This window comes from Dissoconium aciculare, assembly GCF_010015565.1.
Source record: "Dissoconium aciculare CBS 342.82 unplaced genomic scaffold K489scaffold_15, whole genome shotgun sequence".
In the NCBI taxonomy this organism is placed as follows: Eukaryota; Fungi; Ascomycota; class Dothideomycetes; order Mycosphaerellales; family Dissoconiaceae; genus Dissoconium; species Dissoconium aciculare.
In genome coordinates, this window is record NW_022984965.1 from 236061 (window position 1) to 255119 (window position 19059).

Genomic DNA, 19059 nt, shown 5'->3' on the forward strand with positions numbered 1-19059 from the left:
AAAGAGAAAAGAAAGGGGGGAGAGGGTAGCCTACGTCTCCGTCATCTTAGGACGGCGCGCAAAAGCGACAAGGATCGTTCGCAGGTGTCATATATTGTCCAGTCTATCTCGCTTCTCATACTTTCCGTTCGTCTCGGAACGACGACGACGACCACTCGTGTTTAAACTGTTCCCTCTGCCCGTTCTGATAAAGCCCCCCCCCCGAACCTCGCCGCTCCGTTCCCTTCGCACACGATCGCCATGGATATCACCTCTCGATGCACCAACGACGGATAAAGCCCCCACCCCCAAAAACTCGATCTAAAAGCACTCCCCTTCGCCCCCACCTCTTTCGCAACGAGGAAAAAACCCCGCTCATCCCTTGAACCTAAACTTTCCCCCCTCCAACCCACCCAGGCCCTCCCTCGGCGCGACGTTCCTCCGCCGATAACTGCCCGTGAAGTCCTGCAGCAGGGTGCGGATTTTCCGGTTCTCGCCCTTGTCCACCAGATCGCCGACGCGACGGAGGAGGAGGTCCTTCTCCTCGGCGGCGAGGCTGCCCGCGGGGAGCAGGTTGACCGTCTGCGCGACCCAGACGGCGACGTCGCGCGGCACGAGCTCGAACAGGGCCAGGAGCACGCCGGAGGCGTCCGGGATGCAGTCGGGAGGGAAGCTGTACATCATGCCGGTCATGCAGCGTTGCACGAGCGAGCCGCCTTGGCTCGTGATGTGCGCGTGCACGGTCTGCTTGATCTGCGGCGGGTTCGGGCGGAGTTGGTAGGTGCCGTCGGTGGCGTCGAAGGCGGGCGAGGGGGCTTCGTCGCCGCCGTAGGCGAGGAAGTCGCGGAGAAAGTGCAGGGTCGCCATTAGCGGTTCGACTTTGAGGAGCGTGAGGGAGGTGGAGGCGGCGGAGAGGACGGGCTCCATGAGATTGCTGGCGAGGAGCTTGTTTGGGTGGTAGAGGAGGACGTCGGTGCTGAGGCGGAAGAAGTCTTCGATCACGTCGGGGAGATCTTCGGGGGGGAGGTCGTTCAATGCGCGGAGGAAGGTGGTGGCTTGTTGTTCGTAGAACATGTAAATGTTGTCGGTTGTGTCACGGGACACGTAGTCTGATACGTCGGAGAACTCTCGCACGATACTATCGGTCGCCCAGAGGAAGCATCCCTGTCGGCTTGCGGTGAATCCGGCGCTGAGCTTCTCAGCCAGTTGTGGCAGAAGTGGAGCAGCGTGGACGCGGTACGAGAGGACCATGTAGCGCCAGCATCGACATGTCCGTTCCACGATGGGCACAAAGTCGATGAAGCGCTCTGCCAATGCTGCCAACATTGGGAAGACTTCGGCACAGTACTGCACAGCAGGGTGAGGCTTCGATGGCTCGACATACGGAGTGACGTATTCGATGAAGATGGTCAAGAGACCGACATAGTCGGCAATCGCTATCTTCTGCTCCTTGTCGCTGGCGTTCTGACCCATAGCTACAAGTCTCTTCGCGATGGGGTCGCAGCAAAGCTTCATAGAATCGTAGAGCGTCTCCAGTGGCTGTCTTGCCACTACCGCCGCTACACCCTCTGTGATTTCCTCTCTGCTGGTGTGCGGGAGGGCGTCGAGATTTGCCTCGTAAAATTGCTGCAGCTGCGGCATGTATCCCTTGAGCAGATCTGCGCAATCATTACAGAAGAATCGGAGACTTAACGCTGCAGCCTTGACGACTTCTGAGGATGGATGTTGGAATGCCGCCAATATGAAGTTGAACTGATCTTGGAGGGTCTCAGGATGTTGAGCAGTCCATTCAGTGTAACGTCCCAAGGCCATGACCGCTTGGAAGCGGACCTTCTCCTGGTCGGGAATCTGGACAATCAGAGGAATCAGTTGTGGCAGCATGATGTTTTCGTCCTTGGATACTTGACGACCCATCGCCCGCATGCTGAACAAGGGCGCTTCAAGCTTTTGCCACGAGGGAACATTGCCATTGCCTGCTTGCGGACCAAATTCGGCGACCCATTTTTCAATCAGATCGTAGCTCTTTCTCAAGCATTCCGTGACTCCAATGACTTCACAGCAGTCCTTGAGTACATCTCCCAATTCGTGGCGGAATTCGCGGAACCGGTCCTCGGCTTCTCGGTCGCCATCGAATAGATCGGCTTCATTTCCAGTTTCGCTTACTGGGTATTGGAGATGTCCAATGAGAACGTCGACTAATTTCGAGAAGACGTCGACATACTGTATCCGTGCTTCCATGTATCGGTCGAGCGTAATCAGCTGTTTGAGTTCGAACCAGAAATTGAAGGTTTGCGAAAGAGCTTCGCGCTCCTTATCGTAAAGGCAGCACTGCAGGACGGATTCGACCAAGGCGCGGAACTGAGCCGGTTCTCGTACCACTAGGACGACCCATGCTTCACCGGCTTCGGCAAAGACTCGTGTGACACCTTTGAGTGTTTCCCAGTCTTCCTCATCTGCAGATGCCTTGATTCGAGGAAGCAGTGTCGCAAGCTTCGGGAACAAAATCTTGATCGTGTTGATGTTCTCGTCTGCTTCTCGTGTCTCCTTGAACATGGCACACATAGTCTCGACAGCGGCGTCGAAGGAAGTGTCGCTCTGTACGCCAGCCATTACAACATCTAGCAACGGAGAGTTGACAATGTCGTACACGGGGACTTCTCGGATCCATGATGTGATGCAGTCCATCAGCAGCGGATTCTTCAAGGCCTCTGGAGAAGATTGCGCGTATTGGGTCAGTAATTGCACCACTGTTGGCCCATTGTTCTCGAGCAACTCTGTTGTCCGCGCCCGCAAATCATCCTCGGACAGATTGATTTTGCGACCTTCGGTAACTTCTTCTGGCAAGACGTGCAGGAATTCCAACACACAAGTGATTCCTGCCGGGCTGCTCCCGAGCGTGCCCATGATCGTCTCCAGTACGTTCTTCCATTCCAGCATCTGAATAGCAAGGTTGGCTAGACAGACGCTTAGTTGCGTACGGATAGGTTTTGGTCCGCCAGAATATAAGGCGACGACTGAGAGGAGGCTGTCTCGGAGCTGTGGTAGCGCCTCCTTTGGTATTTGGTGGAGGTCGAAGATTATCTGATATGTCCCATGAGCCCAAGTCTTCCAAGATTCCACAGCTGCCACCCTTACCTTACCTTTCCCTTCAACGTCGTTGCCGCGAATAGCTTGGCCTCGTCCGTTGCATCTGATGATTGAAGAATCGCAAAAGTCGACGTCCACGCTTCGGGTGATTTCTGGAACCCCTCGAGGTATGTATGCGCCTGGCTCTTTTGATCTCGGTTGCCGGTGCTGGACATGGTTGCCAATGCTGCCAGGACCGGCGCAAAGGCCTGTTGGTTGCCATTCATCGCAGCCGTGGTAGCCATGATCGTTTAATGAGCGGGCTGCTGTAGGCAGCGTGGTGACTGAATGGTGTATTTTCTCTGCAAAGCTAATTTGCGCAAGGAAATGTCATCACGGTTCGCAAGGACGTGATGGTCTTGTGTGTACGGTCAAGCAATACCAGTGCTCTGTGCCGCCTGTATCGAAAAATGCATGTGCAAGAAATAGAAAAGAATTCGCAAGCTGGTTGTCAAAAAGTGCATGACGAACAAACAGACAAGTCCCGCCGCAGTCAAACATTCCGTCGCTGCCCCACCTGTTGTTGACTGCTGCATCACTGCGGCGAGCGGAGGTTAGTGGGCAGTTTCGATGTCGGCCTCAGGCATTCGAAACCACAAGTTTGCGAAACGTGCATTTGCGCGACGCAAAAGTATATTCAAGCAGAGCAGTAAGCGCTCCTATCGCATTCAACACAAACAAATCAGCAAAACATACTCAGCAACATGTCTGGACGCGGTGGTCACGGTGGTGGAGGTGGTGGGCGCAAAGTCCTACTCCCGCCCATCAACTTCATCTTCAAGCTACTCCAACAGCACAGCACCGTTCAGATTTGGCTATACGAACAACTCAACATGCGTATCGAGGGAAAGATCAGAGGGTTTGATGAGTTCATGAACCTAGTCATCGATGATGCCGTGGAGGTCACAATGCCTAGCGGCAAAGGCGAACATGCGAGCGAGGGCGGCGAGCGGAGAAGTGTCGGTAAGTGTGGAATCGTGGTATCATTTTCTGTCGACAAAGGCTTGTGCTAATGTGTATCCACAGGTCAAATCTTATTGAAAGGAGATAATGTCTCTTTGATTCAGCCGCTGGATTGAGACAAGACAGGATACCCACAATCACGCAGCGTCATCAGAAGGACTCAAGATAACGATGAACGTGAGCCTTGGAAATGCACGGAGTCACCTTTGGGGACTGAGCATTTGATGAAGCACGATATGAAGGCGCCGAGGAGTTCAAGGATAAGGGAACCTACGCGAAGATTGTGCCTGCGGACCAATGCGATCGTATGCAATCTACAGTACGTCCAACGTCGACCGTCGAAAGGGAGGATGTCACAATAGTGTGAGTTATTTGATCTATACGAGTTGATTCAAAGCCTCTCGCTCATGTCGATGCCGCTGTTAGCAATCGACCATCTCCTACCGCTACCGCATCGACCTTCCAGTCCCAATCCTGCATCACGAGACTTTCTTCTGAAGGAAGGACTTGCTCAGTCAGGCAGAGACCAACTGAAAGGGGGCATTGTCAGTTCATGTCAATGTTTTTGGGAAATGAAAATGTCATGATCTTACCTAAGAAAGGCTTTTGTCTTGTTTCCGCTTTGCAAAAGCTGGCTAGAAACTTATCATAATAACCTGCACCGTGGCCCATTCGGTTCATTTGATGGTCAAATGCAACACCTGGCATGACAATGAGATCAAGATCTCCTGTGGCTTCGCCTGTTGTAACGCCCTGCAAGCCCTTCCCTCCATTTGCATTCTCTCGGGTTTCCAGATCTGACTTGGGTAGAGTTGGAATATTCCAGCTGTCTGGCTTCAGATTCTCATACTCATGAAGGCTATTTAGTCGAAGCATTGACATGACCTTCCTCTTCTTGGCTGGCTTCGAGCGTTCGACTTGTACGGCAGATTCCATGTCGTCCGCCTTGACTTCAGCATGTATGTACGGCACGAAGACTGCTTTATCTTGCTTGAATGCATCACGAATGAGCGCATAGGTTTGAGCTTCGGACGTGGGCATGCACAGATATATTCCAACACTCTTCGCGCGAGTATATTCGGGCATGGACAATATTACATTTTGCGCTGCTATCGATTGAGACTCGATTGACGCCGCGCTTACATGCGCAAGATTCCCTTTGATCTTTGCACGAAGCTGAGCCTTGAGTTCCTGCCCAGTCGCCATTGTGGTATGGAACGAGAGCTTTTGCACGTGATTTATTGATAGCGACGGTGACCTCGGATGAAGGACGCGATGCAGCATCACCGTTGGCGCATGAATGGCATTGGATCTCGTATCTCTATGGAGACATAAAGCTGCGGGTTGTTGCAAAGATAGCAGATTTCGTATCGCATCTCCAATTGTGGCTGCTGGGAGCCTCATCCTAAAATAGGTGTGGCGTCGCGAAGATTATGTAAAATGTGTGGTTCTCTAACTGCCGCGTCACGACTCCCGCGCTTCACGGCCAAGGAGCGACTGTTCATTCCAACATTACACGATTGAAGAGACAATTATCGAACACCTGAACCCGATCCGCGACTTTGAATCCACCGCAATACAGCACGCGAACACACCTATTTGACGACGAGGGCGCAACGATCTCGATATGTTCTTTCACAACACACTTGCGATCGCAGGTGCGAGCCTCGTCGCATTTTCCGCAGCGCAAGGAACATGGCCTACAAACATTGTCGGAACATGGTCAACAAAGTCGAAATCGACAGTCACGGGACCGGTGCGCATACTTGAACCATACGGCTTGAGCTTTTCCTCAAACTGACTGCGTCTTTGCAGGGCTTCTATGATCCTCTAAACGACAAAATGATCGAACCAGCACACACGGGAATCTCCTACTCCTTCACAGGCGACGGCCATTACGAAACCGCATACTACCGAGCGATTGCGAATCCTGTAAATCCAGCTTGCCCATCGGGAATTATGCAGTGGCAGCACGGAAGCTGGATTCAAAACGCGAACGGCAGCCTCTCCCTTACGCCTATTGCGGTGGATGGACGACAACTCATGAGTGAGCCCTGCAACGGCAAGACCGGAATCTACACACGATACAACCAGACTGAGCTGTTCAAGGTAAGAGGATGGACAGCATTGCTGTAGTAGACACTATCCGTCTTAATATTACACTAACATGACTTGATTTGCAGTGGTACGAATACCTCATCGATCCTTACCACAATATACCACGTCTCAACCTCTACAAATTCGACGGAAGCCCACTTCCTCCCATGTACCTGATCTACTCGCCGCCGCAGATGCTACCCACGACAACTCTGCACCCCGCGTCCACAGCTTCGTCGACCGCCGCCGCAAATGCCAAGCGTGGTCTTTCGCCCGAAGTCCCACCGATCCTTTTGAGCTGGAGCTCTGACAGGCACGATGAAGATATCGTGCACCGCATCAACCCGGAGCGACTGTGGTGGGTCGGATTGGCGTTCACTGGTGTTGGTGGACTGCTGTATTTCGGACCGCGGAGATTGGGCATGACGCTCTGAGGGAGCGATTGATGCGGACACGGTCTGCAAAGGGCAGGTTACGAACAGGACACGGAAGAGGAGGTATCTCTGATGAGACGTGGCGCATCTGGAAACGGGACTGGCAGCGTGCGGCGAGGCGTGCCTTTGTATGCCATGGCGTTAAATATTATTGCGGGAAAATTGGGCGCTGAGGAGTTGCACATTCGCATTTTGTTACCGCTTCCATATATACATCGTCGTTGAGAAGCGGCTGACGATTCGATTCTGGGTTGCATTGCGAGGGTGTCTGGATACCATCGTGTAATCTCAATCAATATACAGGTTCATCATCTTTCACAAGTTTGACGTTTTGCAGCATGGAGCAAGATATCTACCTGGGCGACCATCTTTCTGCCAAAGCTGGACGCCTGGCGTACTGCTCTGACAAGGATCAAAAGCACTCACTCTCAAAGCAGGACTTCACGTCGTTGAGATGGTCAGAACACATAAGTTTCACAGCTCAGAATTGCAAAAGTGAGAACCGGGATAACGTGTAGACGGGCTTCACTAGTGAGAAACAATCAATCATAATATTTTTTGTTCTAGTCTATCTGTCATGTCAAGTCATAATGGTGACCCATCCTCAACGCCACCAGGCCTCACCAACACCAACAGGGACAACCACATTGTCCAACCACTTCTCAACACGCACAACACAACTCTCGCTCACACACATCGGAGCAACCTCACAATATCCCCTGTCTTTCTTGGTGAGCATCGCCTTCTTCGCCGCCGGGAGCGCAAACCTCACCGCCCTTGGCACGAGGTTGAATTGCCAAAACTCCGACTCGTCGCCCTCAATCTCCTCCGAAGCCTCGAGGAGCATCCCCACCGTGGCCTTGCGGATCGCCTGACGGGCGCCATCCTCCCAATTCGCGCACGAGCGAACATACTCCTCGTAGCAGCAGGCGTGGAAGTGTTCCAACGCGGCCGGTGACATTGCCTTGCAAAGGGGGTGGTCAGGGGCCGCAGGGGTCCAGCGCGGGACGGGGTGGAATTTGACGAGGAGGGCGGTGGACGGCTTGAAGGTCATGTGTTCGGCCCAGATCGGGCGGTCGCTGCACTTGAATGCCGGCAGGTCGTAGCGCGGCTTGCCGAGGAGTTCCGGGTGCTCGGTGTAGAGGTCCACCCAGGGGATGTAGAGGCTCTCCGCTTTGCGGGCGAGCACGAACTGGATGATGAGGTCTCGGGGATGAGGAGACCCTTCTTGTTCACGGGCGTGGTGGTGGTTCCCCTGGTGAGGTTTCTTGACCACGCGGAAGGAAACGTCCGAAGACGCCGAGTGGGAGGTTGTGGCATGTGAGCCGGAATTGCTGGTGTGAACTTGGCCGGCGGTTTGTGAGTTTGTGGTCTTGCTCGACCAGTGGTGTTGTGGGCTAGCGTTGCCCACACGGAGAAGGCGGGTCGCAATGCAAACCATGACTGCGATGTGATATGATGTGACAACGAGCTTGTAGATGGTGTTTGCTCGAGGTGAATGTGATGTTTGGTCTGGTCACTTCAGGTGGAAACTCTGTAAAAGGGGGAAATGCTTCACAATTGGGACTTGTGATGCGTGCAGAGTGCAGCGAGAACGAGACCTGCATTTCGTGTGAAGTTGTGCTGTTGATATATATCTCATGTAGTGGAATAATATTCGAATTAAAATATTCGAATAATTTCTCACTTCGGGACCAGACTGCGCTATTCTGGAAATCACAATCCACCAGACGTCAAACTTCGGTTATCCTCACCCATGTTGTCATTCTCAGCCGCTTGGGTATTCGAATATGATTGTACTGGCGCTCCGATGACCTATGCTGACGAACATTGTGTGTCGCCTTTGCGCAAGTGGACGCTGGTGAATGTCGATACCTTGCTCAGCCGTGGCCTCATTTACTGTTCGCGTGGTCAGATTGCAGAACGTGCTTCAACACTGAAACGAGGCAGCCTCTCCCACATGTACTTTTGAACGACTCATCATTGGTAGTGGACGTCATATTCGTCGACCTGTGCGTGAGCAAACTCCATATGGCTTCTCTCGTAGATTGACCTCCGGATTCCATATGAAAAGGAATTGATGACTTCATTTACTTCCTCGACCTACACTTCTAAAGCAGAATCTGCGTTTCCGTTTGGCCTAGGATTGTGACTAGCTTTATGGGCGGCTCCTGTAGTCGTAACGTGCTACAGCCAACATTGTCTTTTGCACAATGATCTCTCAAGCCCAATCTTCAAATCATGAGGGCGCCATTGGTAGCTTGTATTCGCGAGGAAATATTATTGTCATTCCCTAGGAAGAATGCCGCTGTTGTAGCCGAACTCTTCTACACGTCTTCATTGCTTCGTCTCGAGCCCCTGAGTTTACATTTCGAGGCATCGACTTCACTGCCGATCCAGTTGTCTTGTGGGCTGTCTTGCATGCCAGTCCGTCTACGTAGCTGCCGCTCTCGCAGGTACTCTCAAACGATGAATGTATTCGATTACGCCAGCATTCGATAATAATTGATTTGATCCTGTCATCGGGCGAGGTTGATTGAAAGTATGGTCGACAAGACATCACAGCCCTGTCGCCGGCGGGCCGATCCAGCGCAGCGAGATTAAATTTCGCGACCCTGGCGATGACGTTGTGCGCGTAAGAAAGAGGAGCTTGTCGCGTGCAATTTGGGGGAGGAGAGGCTAAAGTACTTGGGAAGGTGTACTGCGCAGATCACCCGACTGGACAGGACTATTACTCGGTGAAGCAGATCCCATGGTAGCTGACCCCTCTCACGATCGATCATCGCATTCGAGATGTCATTGTTAGATCTCATGCGACCCCCTCTGATTATAGACTCGCGCGCACACTCAAGTTGAGAGAGAATAGAGACATCTACACCCCCCGGTCACCACCACCATGCCACCGGCAAAGGCCCGCCCTCCTGCGGCGACGGACGATTCGCGAGCCGAGAATAATTCCACTGCGAAATCATCTACGACGCAGACGAAGAAAGCAAAGAATGCTGCAGCGGCACAGGCTCAGGCAACTCTACAGAATGGAGGATCATTAGACAGCAAGGACAACACGAACGGCACAAATGGCGTAGGCGCTACAGGAGCGGCAGCATTGGCACAAGAAGCAGGAGTACGTCCTCCCACACAAATACCGATCGTATGTCGGCATTCATACTGATGCATTGTGACAGATGTCCTGGTCCTCAGCGCCACTCTCATTACTAGACACCTACCGAACCGCCCATAACCTCTCGTCACCCTCGGCCTTCACCTCGCCCCGACGGCAGGCATTGCTCACCAACCCCGGCATCGGCCGACATAGCCCGACGATGGCACGACAGAAAGATAAACGGCGCGTCCCGAAAGACCAACTCGCATTGGCGGTACGGAAACATTTCAACAGCGCGGCGGTGAACGAGATCGATGTGGTGGTAGAGGTGATATACCGAGTTAAGAACCAGGGTAAGCATGGATCTCTTCGGAATGGCAGAATATCAGGCGGATGACTGACGTGGATCGACAAACAGATAAAGCGTTCAGAATGCGCTCGGCTCCAAGCGGCGTCAAGAAGCCGTGAATTTTCATCAGCTACAGAATGATCTACATGAGAGGAGTTTTGGGCGTTTAACGGAAGAATCTCGATCACAGTTTTCCGGTCTATCTGGGCGGGTGCTATTTTACATCAGCAGGTCTGCTTCAGTCCGATCTATGCAAGGCAAGGTACATGAATGAGGAAATGGAGTTGGGTGTTTTTTTCCAATTGACAAGTCGATTGAACCATGAGACCGAATCTCGATGCTGGCTGGTACCACTATCACGATGCACTTGTTACAGCTCAATACTCTTTAGTTGTAGCACTCTTATTAGGAAAATGTCTAGATTGATTTTTGTGTCAAAGTTGTTTCTATCTGCGCCGACAACGCTGCGTCTGTCCGATGAGCTGCCATTACACTATGCGACTAGCAATGGAGCCATAGATGATATATCGAAGGTTGATGAAACGACCCGCTAACTCCCAGATGCATGGGCATATACAAAAGTGTTTCGTTTGCAGCATTTAACATTACGAAATAATTCATTGAGAGAGGTATCTACTAAGTTACACACAGATGCCGGCAAAATCTATAACAGCCATTCTGAATTCGAAGTGGAAGATCAAGCAGAAGGGCCGTACTACAGCTCCTTCTCCTTGATCACCTTCTCCTTCAGCTTATCCGTGATGGTTGCTCCTTGGCCATGAGCGACCTTGCCCACGGCTTCTGGTCCTCCTATTGTCTCAAAAGCCTTGTGAAAGACGTACTCCGTCGCAGTCTCGATGGGATGATCGAACATGAACGGCAGCGCCGGAACAGCCGCCAGTCCAAGACCAATCGGACCCCAAGTCCGTAATCTCACATTCTTAACATTCTTGAACGCCTGCCCCGAATACCGCACGATACTGTGAATCGTAAACGCCGGCAGACCCATCGACGCAATACTCTGAAACACGGCCCGCTGCGCCATGACCGCGCGGAAATCCTCAATCGCGGGGATTTTCTTGCCGTGCACTTCCGACTCTCGTCGATCTTCGTCCGTCTCCGGGTGTAGTATCCGCTGGTTTTGCTTGTATGCCTTGAAGCCCTCGTGCGACACATCTCCAATCAGGTACGCCCAACTGATTCCATATGCTGCGCGGACCCAGTTGGGGTGTGCGACCGGTCGGAAGGACTCGCCGATATCACTAGTATAGGCGACGTAGCGGTGCGCGGAGAGCATGATTGTTCGGAGACGGGCGGCGTAGGCGGCATAACGGACGTTAGACTCGGTTGTTTCGCCGGCTTTGCCTTCGGAGATGGTCTCCCATAGTCCTGAGTCGTTGTCGTCGAAGGCTTGTTGGAGCTCGGAAGGAAGTTTTCCGCGTGGGAGAGGTTTGGTGAAGTCAGGTCGTGGTTCCGTGCGTTCGCGAGGAATTGTTCCGAGTTGGTTGGGATCTTTGTCGGCGTCGCTTTGATTGTCCTTTTTCGCCATGATGAGGTTTAGCAACAATGATTAAAAATCTAGGCTGTGGTGGAGATTTTGTTGTGTATATTTCCTTCGCGCAAGTCAGTCCAAGAAGACCGCAATAATAATTCAGAGCCGACGAAGTGATGCACAAGTGAAGCTTTCCTGCGCCAGTGACGTCTTTACGGGAAATCGGCGAAAGTTGGAAGCTCTCGGAGGTGTGGCTGATGCAGAGTGTGGCTGCGAGATGTGGCGGGTGAACAAAGATCCAAGCTTTAACCTCTCCCGAAGCCGAGCCAGCATTGTCGGCTGGGAGAAGCATTTGACGACTGATTGACCTGCACACCACCAGAACTCCACCATCTCCACCAACACATCCCGCATCACCGGCAACATGGTCGTCTACTACGATATTCTTGGCCAGCGAATTGGCTCGCACTACGTACGCTCAAACCCACTATCGATGTCGCGCGCAGATGGACCTCCCTAGTGGTTTTCCGACGATGACCATTGGGGATTCCTGGAAGCGCGGCTGATGGGCAACATTACTAACAATCACAATGATAGCTCGCCATGGGAGTGCTCGGTTCAATCTTCGGCGGTGTCTTCCTCGCGACCGGCGGCAGCAAGAAGCCGTTGATTCACCAGACCCCTCCGTTCAACGCGAAAGACAAGAACGAGGAGGACTTCATTCAGTACGTCGGAAACAACACAATGTTACCCCAACATGAATCTGCGCATAGACTAACGGTTACCGCTTCAAATAGAAACTTCCTCAAGGAGTCAGAAGGCGCACAGAAGGCGGCGAAGCACTAAATGTCAATTTCCTACGATGAAAACTTGCACAACCAAAAGACGGGAGATCATGACTGGGACGCAGATGGTCGAAACTGTGGAATGAGGGATCCCGACGCGTAGCGACGAACCGCTCGCCGGATGGACTGTAAATATATTTTGCGACAATCTGGACACCTTACTCTCCCTCTACTGTTGAGAGCACGCATGTGCACACGTTCATCCTGGTTGCAAATGTGGAAATACTTCCGCCTCATGCTGTCGATCTGCTGATACCGTCCGCCCGGTTTGTTCGCTACGATGACAATTCCTCGCCCTCTATGCGAAACACGACCCGTGCGTGCCATGCCAGTCTTGTGTTCCAACGTGTGTTGATGTACTCTAGTCCTGATATGTCGGTTCTCTCAGAATGAATTTGAAACGACCACCTCTGGCTATCAATGCAGGACTGCACCATTGTATGGAACAATTTTCTGAATGTTCGAGGAACTGCTCTGTAGTAAATATTCAATATTACAGAGACCTTGGAACGGTTTGACACACCGACCCATTGTAGCTTAGCGCACATGTTTGAACTCAATTAAGGGAAGCAAACCAACATGTTTATCACTAGGAAGCTACATCGTGATACTCATCTATCATATCCTGATCTCACCTCGAGCAAGAGTGTACTTCTTCAAGAAGCACAGAGAAAGGTGATTGAGGGAAGTAAATCGCTACAATGCCTCTGAGACCATCGATACTTCCATTCCGCATTGGAACAGACATCGTTCAAATCCAGCGAATTCGAGACCTCATCGGCCGTGAAGGCGGCGCTAAAGAACGACTTCGAACTCTCAGCGGCGATGGAATCCCTGGCGAAGAAAATTCGCCCAAGAAGCTGAACCAATTTATTCAACGAATCTTCACTCCATGGGAACGAAATCATTTCCTAAGCAAGTTCCCGATCATCGCGATATTTGACAACCAACTCCGTCCCGCGGCTCGACATCTCTCTGGAAGGTATCACATGCCAACCAATCAACCTCGAGCGATTCGATCTGGAGTACTGACGTGTAGAATAGATTCGCCGCCAAAGAAGCCGTCATGAAAGCCTTTCCCGGCCGGGCTCTCCGATTGCAAGATATTGAAATTCGCGTAGCTCCTGGCAACGGTGGCAGGACTGGAGCGCCATACGCGGTGATCCTCGATAAACCTACATCGTCTGAAATACCTGCAGAGCATGAGGGAGATTCCACCGAAGCTATCCCGGAAGACGTTGCCGCCAGCGACGTTACCGCCAGCGAGACTGATGTGGATGGGCAGATCGTCCACATCAGCATCAGCCATGACGGTGATTATGCCACTGCTGTCTGCATTGCTCCTGAAGAGCCCACGCCCGGCGATGTTGGCGGAGAAGCGGCAGCACGAGGACTGTGAAATCCCAAGTGCTTCCTTGCCTCGAAGATACCAAAGGAGGAAGAATTCCAACAGCCTACAACCATGTTTGATCTCTGCACAATGCTAGAGCCCGTGTGGAAAGGCGTCAAGGTAGCTTCCTCCCGTGCCGACGCCACTATCATCAACATCGTGAGCGCCTTGGCTCTTGTGTTTCACTTCTTCGAAGCTGCTGCGCAAAGCTGGATCTGGCTGCCGAAGAGCTCCGACAAGTGAGCTGCCAGATGATCCTCTTCTTGTGGCCCAATGAACTTGATCTAGCGAAATGTCAAACATCTCACAGACGAGAACTCGTCACCTGCCTTGAAATTCATCACTTTCGCTACACCACAGATCGGCAGAAGCATGCCCTCACCTTGAGAAATTTGCAACGACACTTACAGCGTCGCTCTACTATCACGACTTGTTGCCCCACAGTCAAGAACCACATCCAATCGTCATTCATCAACACAAGATGTCGCCATCAACGACACAACCTTATGAAGAAGACATGACAATGCTGTCGCTTGCCGCCTCCAGGGCGATTCATCATCTTCAAGGACCCAAAAACAGGGTTGATCAAGATATGCATCACAAGCGGAACCGTCACCGCTGCTCTCCAAGAGGCGAGAATTTGCAATCCCAGGATTGTACTCTTCTGGGCCTCGAAGAACGAACTTTAAGAACAACTATTGATCAAACTCAAAGAGGACGTTCACCGTGAATTCCACAGCCACCGCAAGCTCTACCGTTGCATCAAGTGCAAACATGGGAACACCAGTCTGGTCGGCATCCGGGTTCATCGCGATTGGTTCAAGGTTGACGCACTGACGGCACGAGAGAGCGTTGAGAAGTGCCTACGATACCTAAAAGCTCACCCCAAGACATGGCGGCGTGGAGAGGTCATCATCGGATGGGAGATGTCTGTCGTGAGCTCGTCATGGTCTCGCGATATCGCACCGTCTTTGAGGTCTCGCCGCCACAACAATGATTGAGCCGGTCTGGCTGAGGCCGGCAAACCACAATTTCAGCGAAGCTGACAAGTTTGACTTGTCACAGATATGACGTTTCAAGTATACGCCCTCCGGCCTGGCTCTGTCGCTCATGCTACTGTTGCCAAATTCGAAAATTGCTTCGCTCTATTCCAAGATGGGATGTTGGTCACGGACAGTGTCTTTTGCAATGCGACTACTTGCTACAATGTCCAATCGATGCCATAGCTTAACGCACAAGGTCCTTCCCGCCTTGGTGCAGCACGTTTGAGATATCCTTTCTTGCTTGAAAATGTCTTGCTTCTTCCGGTAAAGCTGTGCCACCGTCATGTCACGGTGATTTGTCAATGACTGATTAATGGTTTTACCAAACTGCTCCATCACGAAACGTAACCCTAAGACCCCCGAAAACGCAGCCCCAAGTCCAATGCACCTCGTCCCACGCAAATCCCCACCTCCTCACCTCTGAACGAAATACATCTCATGCGTTCAAAGAAAATCACCGCACTGCCGATGTCGTCGTCGAGGAAACACACCCGCGGGTGTTCAAACGCTGTGCCAATCTAAAATGATGACAGGCAAACTACTGCAACTCTGACGACGGTAGCTCTATGCGTCGGGGGCTGGTCGGATCGCATCGAAGCTGTGGATTCCGCCACTTCCTTTCTTTCGTTCTTGCACGCTGCTGCCGGCCGCTGCTACTGCCTGCTACTGCAAGATCCGAGATGCGCGAACGGCGACGGCGCATTCGTTTTCTCACAGAGGCAGGACATCGTGGGAGGCGTGCAGACGGGAAGTGTCATGTGGTCCCACTCCACTTGCCTACTGTATACTTGGGCAACTTTTGGAGGTGGGTTCCTGTTTTGATGGGAGAGGTGTTTTCCTTGTGCTAGACTGCTACAGCATGACGGAACATACAGCTGTCAAATGACAAAGGAATACCACAGCAGCAGCGGCGGCGGCGGCATTCTCCCAAAAAGACAGGCGGTGGGTCCACCCCGTCGTTATCGCGAATCATGAACCCCGGCTAGATCGATAGAGTGACCAGTACAGTACAGTCCAGTCCAGTAGACATGACATCTACATTTCAGATACCCATCGTCAAGTCGAAGAGGGGTTCCCTTCTCGGCAGAGGTCGATGTCCTCAAACAGAGATAGAATCGTAGTTCGTGTGTCGACTATCGCATAGTAGTGCATCCGGCTTGCATGAAGCCGAAATTACCGCCCCCGAATTGGTCCTGTACTGTCCTGTATACCTAATAACGGACAGGACTGCACTGATGAACTGGACACAGCAGCCTTCCATCCCAAGTGACACAGAAGGGCCCACCTTTCGCCTCTTCATTGTGGTTATTGTTGTTCTTGTCTCGGTGTTTAACATACATATATATATGCATACCAGTCGGGATGGTTAGTTCGCTTCCGCCAAGATCATTAGAGCGGAAGGGACGGCTTGTCACTGTTTAAGGAGCGGACAACGATAGCAATGAGAATGATGGAGATTGTATCCTTTGTCGCACATGTTGCACGCGGGTGTGGAGGGTCATATATTTCTCGTGGGATGAGGTTGTTATTATTATTACTGGACTGTACAAAGAACCCATGGGCACTTATCCCACTTTCCTGTACATTGTATTGTTATTTATCAACAAGGTATATATAAAAGTGTCCTCTGTCGCCTTGACCGTCTTTCCTTCCGCTTCGATCCTTACTCTAGCTGAGGACATCACGACCGAGAATCTTAAAAGGAACGACGAGGGCGTAGGTGGAATCGTCACGTACGAAGAAAATCAGAGCAGGACATAACAAATCACCTGCCTGCCTGCGGTACATGTCCAGTGCAGTGGAGACAACCTTGGAAGACAAGACACCTGCGGCTACCGACGCCCAATTCTAATCAAAACTCCAACCAAATCAAACCATTCCAAGGGAACTACTGTAGGTAGTAGGTGTGTTATTGCAGTAAACTCCACCAAACCGACCGCCTGCATCACCAACGACGAACACTACCGCTACCGAGATACGCCAAACGCACACCACCTTCACCTTTCATATTATTACTGTACTGTAATACATAATCCCCTGCTACCGTTTCCCCGATCACTTCGACACGACAGCTCATGCTACGTCGTTCCCATCGTCTATGATCTCTCCATCACCGACTGCGAAAGAGAGGATTTAATTCTTTCTTCACCTCGACACTTTTCGTTCGTCTCGTCTCGTCTCGACTTTCCACCCGCACGCACACGCACACACTCACGCACACACAAGGAAATCAATCCTTCGCTTCCCCACCAGTCGTGTGTGGGTGACGACAACCCCGCAATGTCGACCCCCGCTGATAATACCGCGACTTCATCGACGACGACGACGACTGCCAATGGCTCAGCAAAGCCGACCGTATTGGTCATTGGCGCACTCGGTATGTCGATCTCTGTCTGTTGTCCTTTCTCCAATTGCCTGCCCATTGGCCCGTTGCGTCAACGAATGCGGCATCCTGCTTCTTCAAGCGCATGTCCTTCGCTCTGGCCTCTCCGGGCACTGTGATTGCACCCACATTCGTGATGCGAGAGCTTGACTCGGATCTGCAATGCTGCATCGAAAGACTTTACTCAAATCGCACACGTCTTTCGTATCTGAAGCTCTCCTCACTGAACACGCACAATCATTGATGTCGACGAAACTCACCATCTTGCGTTCTCCACAGGTTTCATCGGACGGTATCTCACCAACCACATCCATGCCAACAACCTCGCCTCCACAGTCCGACTCGTCGACAAACAATTACCTCAACTAGCTTCCCTCGCTCCCGAACACAAAGATGCTTACAGCGAAGAGAATTTCATGCAGGCCGACGCCTCACGCGAGCAAGCCTTGTCACGCATCTTCGACCTCCCACCCGGCGCCGATGGCAAGTCCCGCGAGTTCGATTATGTCTTCAACTGCGGCGGCGAATCTCGCTTCTCGCAGGAAGATGAAGTCTACAAACTCCGCATCCTCACCTTGAGCCAGATCCTCGGCAATGAAGCCGCCCGCCGTGGTGTCCGCGCCTTCGTCGAAGTCAGCACCGGCACCGTCTACAACCCGAATCGTACACCTGTCAACGAGTCGGGCAAGACAACAAAGCCTCACACGCGTTTGGCAAAGTGGAAACTAGCCGCGGAGGAAGAGTTGGAAAAGGCACCCGGTCTGCGCCTCGTTGTGATGCGCTTCCCGAACCTTTATGGAGCTTACGGCGGCGCCTGGCTCGCAACACAACTCGCCCTCGCGCGGGTCTACCAAAGCCGCGAACCTCGCGAGACGATGAAATGGCTCTGGAGCGCCGACCTCCGCGTCAACACGCTCCACGTCGAGGACGCCGCGCGCGCCGCCTGGGCCGCCGCCGAATGGCGCGCCACCCACGACCACCTGCCAGAAACCTCCGAAAAGTCCCCGCCATCTCGCATCATCTTCAACGTCGTCGACCACGGCCAGACCACCCAGGGCACCATGGCGACCCTCATCTCCGAGGTCTTTGGCATCGAGACCGGCTTCCAGAACACTCTGATCAACACCTTCGCGCGGCTGAACCTCGAACACGTCGTCGATGATGTCAACGATGACACCCTGGATGACTGGGCGGATCTCCAGGAGGCCGCGGGGATCAAGAGCAAAGGTGCGGGACTGCTGAGCCCGTTCATGGAGAAGGAGATTTTGAGGGACGCAGATTTGAGTTTGGATGGAGGGTTGTTCGAGAGCGTGACGGGATGGCGGTGAGTTTTCGTTTTCCTATCTCTTCTTTGTTCAATTTGGGGGTGGAGAAGATTTGGGCCGAGGAGGTCCCATTCGGAATCTGATGCTGACGTGTGGTGATTGTTAGACCGGTGCATGAAAAAATCACGGCCGATGAGATACGGAAGGTCATCGAGGGCTTCAAGAAGATGAACTGGTGGCCCTGAGAGAGGGAGAGAGAGAGGAACAAAGCAAAACTCTGCGAATCTTCGAAGACTCCCTAAATTTGGTTCCACCTCCCCTTTCTGGGTTCAAACAAGAGCCGCCTCGCGGAACCCACCTGCACGGACAGCATCCGAGTCAACACCTGCAGGTCATCAAAAAACAAGTCGAGAGAAGAAGGAGAAAAGCTAAGAGGAATAGACGCCGAGGGAGAACAGCAGGCAAAAGTTCCTGTCAGCAGAGGGGTGTGAGCAATACAGACCACATCGAGAACAGTACTGCCCGTTCGGATAGGCACTTTACGGAAGAGAGAGAGAGAGAGAGAGAGAGAGAGAGAGAGAGAGAGAGAG

General features: G+C 52.3%; 11 protein-coding genes across 11 annotated transcripts in view; 6 read left to right on the plus strand and 5 right to left on the minus strand.

The window, feature by feature from the left end:
- Positions 1-221: 221 nt before the first annotated feature.
- K489DRAFT_404632 (ARM repeat-containing protein) lies at positions 222-3350 on the minus strand (the record flags this gene model as incomplete). The annotated part of the gene is made up of 2 exons (XM_033607125.1): positions 222-3060; positions 3120-3350. The coding sequence occupies 2 exons, from the start codon at positions 3348-3350 to the stop codon at positions 355-357; spliced, it is 2937 nt and encodes a 978-aa protein (XP_033455911.1). The 3' UTR covers positions 222-354.
- A 459-nt stretch (positions 3351-3809) lies between these two features.
- Positions 3810-4184, plus strand: K489DRAFT_326627 (Sm-like ribonucleo protein; the record flags this gene model as incomplete). Its single annotated transcript, XM_033601915.1, has 2 exons — positions 3810-4068; positions 4132-4184. 2 exons carry the CDS (start codon positions 3810-3812, stop codon positions 4182-4184), a joined length of 312 nt encoding a protein of 103 aa, XP_033455912.1.
- A 177-nt stretch (positions 4185-4361) lies between these two features.
- Positions 4362-5416, minus strand: K489DRAFT_384372 (nagb/rpia/CoA transferase-like protein). Its single transcript, XM_033605843.1, has 2 exons — positions 4662-5416; positions 4362-4598 (listed from the first exon to the last, which is right to left on the minus strand). Exons 1-2 carry the CDS (start codon positions 5272-5274, stop codon positions 4474-4476), a joined length of 738 nt encoding a protein of 245 aa, XP_033455913.1. The 5' UTR covers positions 5275-5416; the 3' UTR covers positions 4362-4473.
- Positions 5417-5695: 279 nt separating this feature from the next.
- K489DRAFT_413330 (ROT1-like protein) lies at positions 5696-6599 on the plus strand (the record flags this gene model as incomplete). Its single annotated transcript, XM_033608024.1, has 3 exons — positions 5696-5824; positions 5884-6177; positions 6252-6599. 3 exons carry the CDS (start codon positions 5696-5698, stop codon positions 6597-6599), a joined length of 771 nt encoding a protein of 256 aa, XP_033455914.1.
- Positions 6600-7203: 604 nt separating this feature from the next.
- Positions 7204-8040, minus strand: K489DRAFT_373878 (uncharacterized protein; the record flags this gene model as incomplete). The annotated part of the gene is made up of 1 exon (XM_033603470.1): positions 7204-8040. The coding sequence occupies one exon, from the start codon at positions 8038-8040 to the stop codon at positions 7204-7206; it is 837 nt and encodes a 278-aa protein (XP_033455915.1).
- A 1267-nt stretch (positions 8041-9307) lies between these two features.
- Positions 9308-10487, plus strand: K489DRAFT_404637 (uncharacterized protein). The gene is made up of 3 exons (XM_033607126.1): positions 9308-9723; positions 9785-10055; positions 10121-10487. Exons 1-3 carry the CDS (start codon positions 9496-9498, stop codon positions 10168-10170), a joined length of 549 nt encoding a protein of 182 aa, XP_033455916.1. The 5' UTR covers positions 9308-9495; the 3' UTR covers positions 10171-10487.
- Positions 10488-10703: 216 nt separating this feature from the next.
- K489DRAFT_384376 (uncharacterized protein) lies at positions 10704-11740 on the minus strand. The gene has a single exon (XM_033605844.1). It carries the CDS (start codon positions 11598-11600, stop codon positions 10767-10769), a length of 834 nt encoding a protein of 277 aa, XP_033455917.1. The 5' UTR covers positions 11601-11740; the 3' UTR covers positions 10704-10766.
- A 227-nt stretch (positions 11741-11967) lies between these two features.
- Positions 11968-12389, plus strand: K489DRAFT_413334 (uncharacterized protein; the record flags this gene model as incomplete). The annotated part of the gene is made up of 3 exons (XM_033608025.1): positions 11968-12015; positions 12141-12268; positions 12341-12389. 3 exons carry the CDS (start codon positions 11968-11970, stop codon positions 12387-12389), a joined length of 225 nt encoding a protein of 74 aa, XP_033455918.1.
- Positions 12390-12991: 602 nt separating this feature from the next.
- Positions 12992-13908, plus strand: K489DRAFT_82410 (uncharacterized protein). Its single transcript, XM_033608962.1, has 2 exons — positions 12992-13370; positions 13433-13908. The coding sequence occupies exons 1-2, from the start codon at positions 13090-13092 to the stop codon at positions 13785-13787; spliced, it is 636 nt and encodes a 211-aa protein (XP_033455919.1). The 5' UTR covers positions 12992-13089; the 3' UTR covers positions 13788-13908.
- A 3193-nt stretch (positions 13909-17101) lies between these two features.
- K489DRAFT_326601 (NAD(P)-binding protein) lies at positions 17102-18714 on the plus strand (the record flags this gene model as incomplete). The annotated part of the gene is made up of 3 exons (XM_033601912.1): positions 17102-17198; positions 17484-18528; positions 18636-18714. The coding sequence occupies 3 exons, from the start codon at positions 17102-17104 to the stop codon at positions 18712-18714; spliced, it is 1221 nt and encodes a 406-aa protein (XP_033455920.1).
- K489DRAFT_82627 (uncharacterized protein) overlaps positions 18650-19059 on the minus strand; it is a 1466-nt gene continuing 1056 nt past the window's right edge. The window contains exon 2 of the mRNA XM_033608965.1: positions 18650-19051. Coding sequence (XP_033455921.1) covers positions 18768-19051 — 284 coding nt within the window. The 3' untranslated portion in view covers positions 18650-18767. The remainder of the gene's footprint in view (positions 19052-19059) is intronic.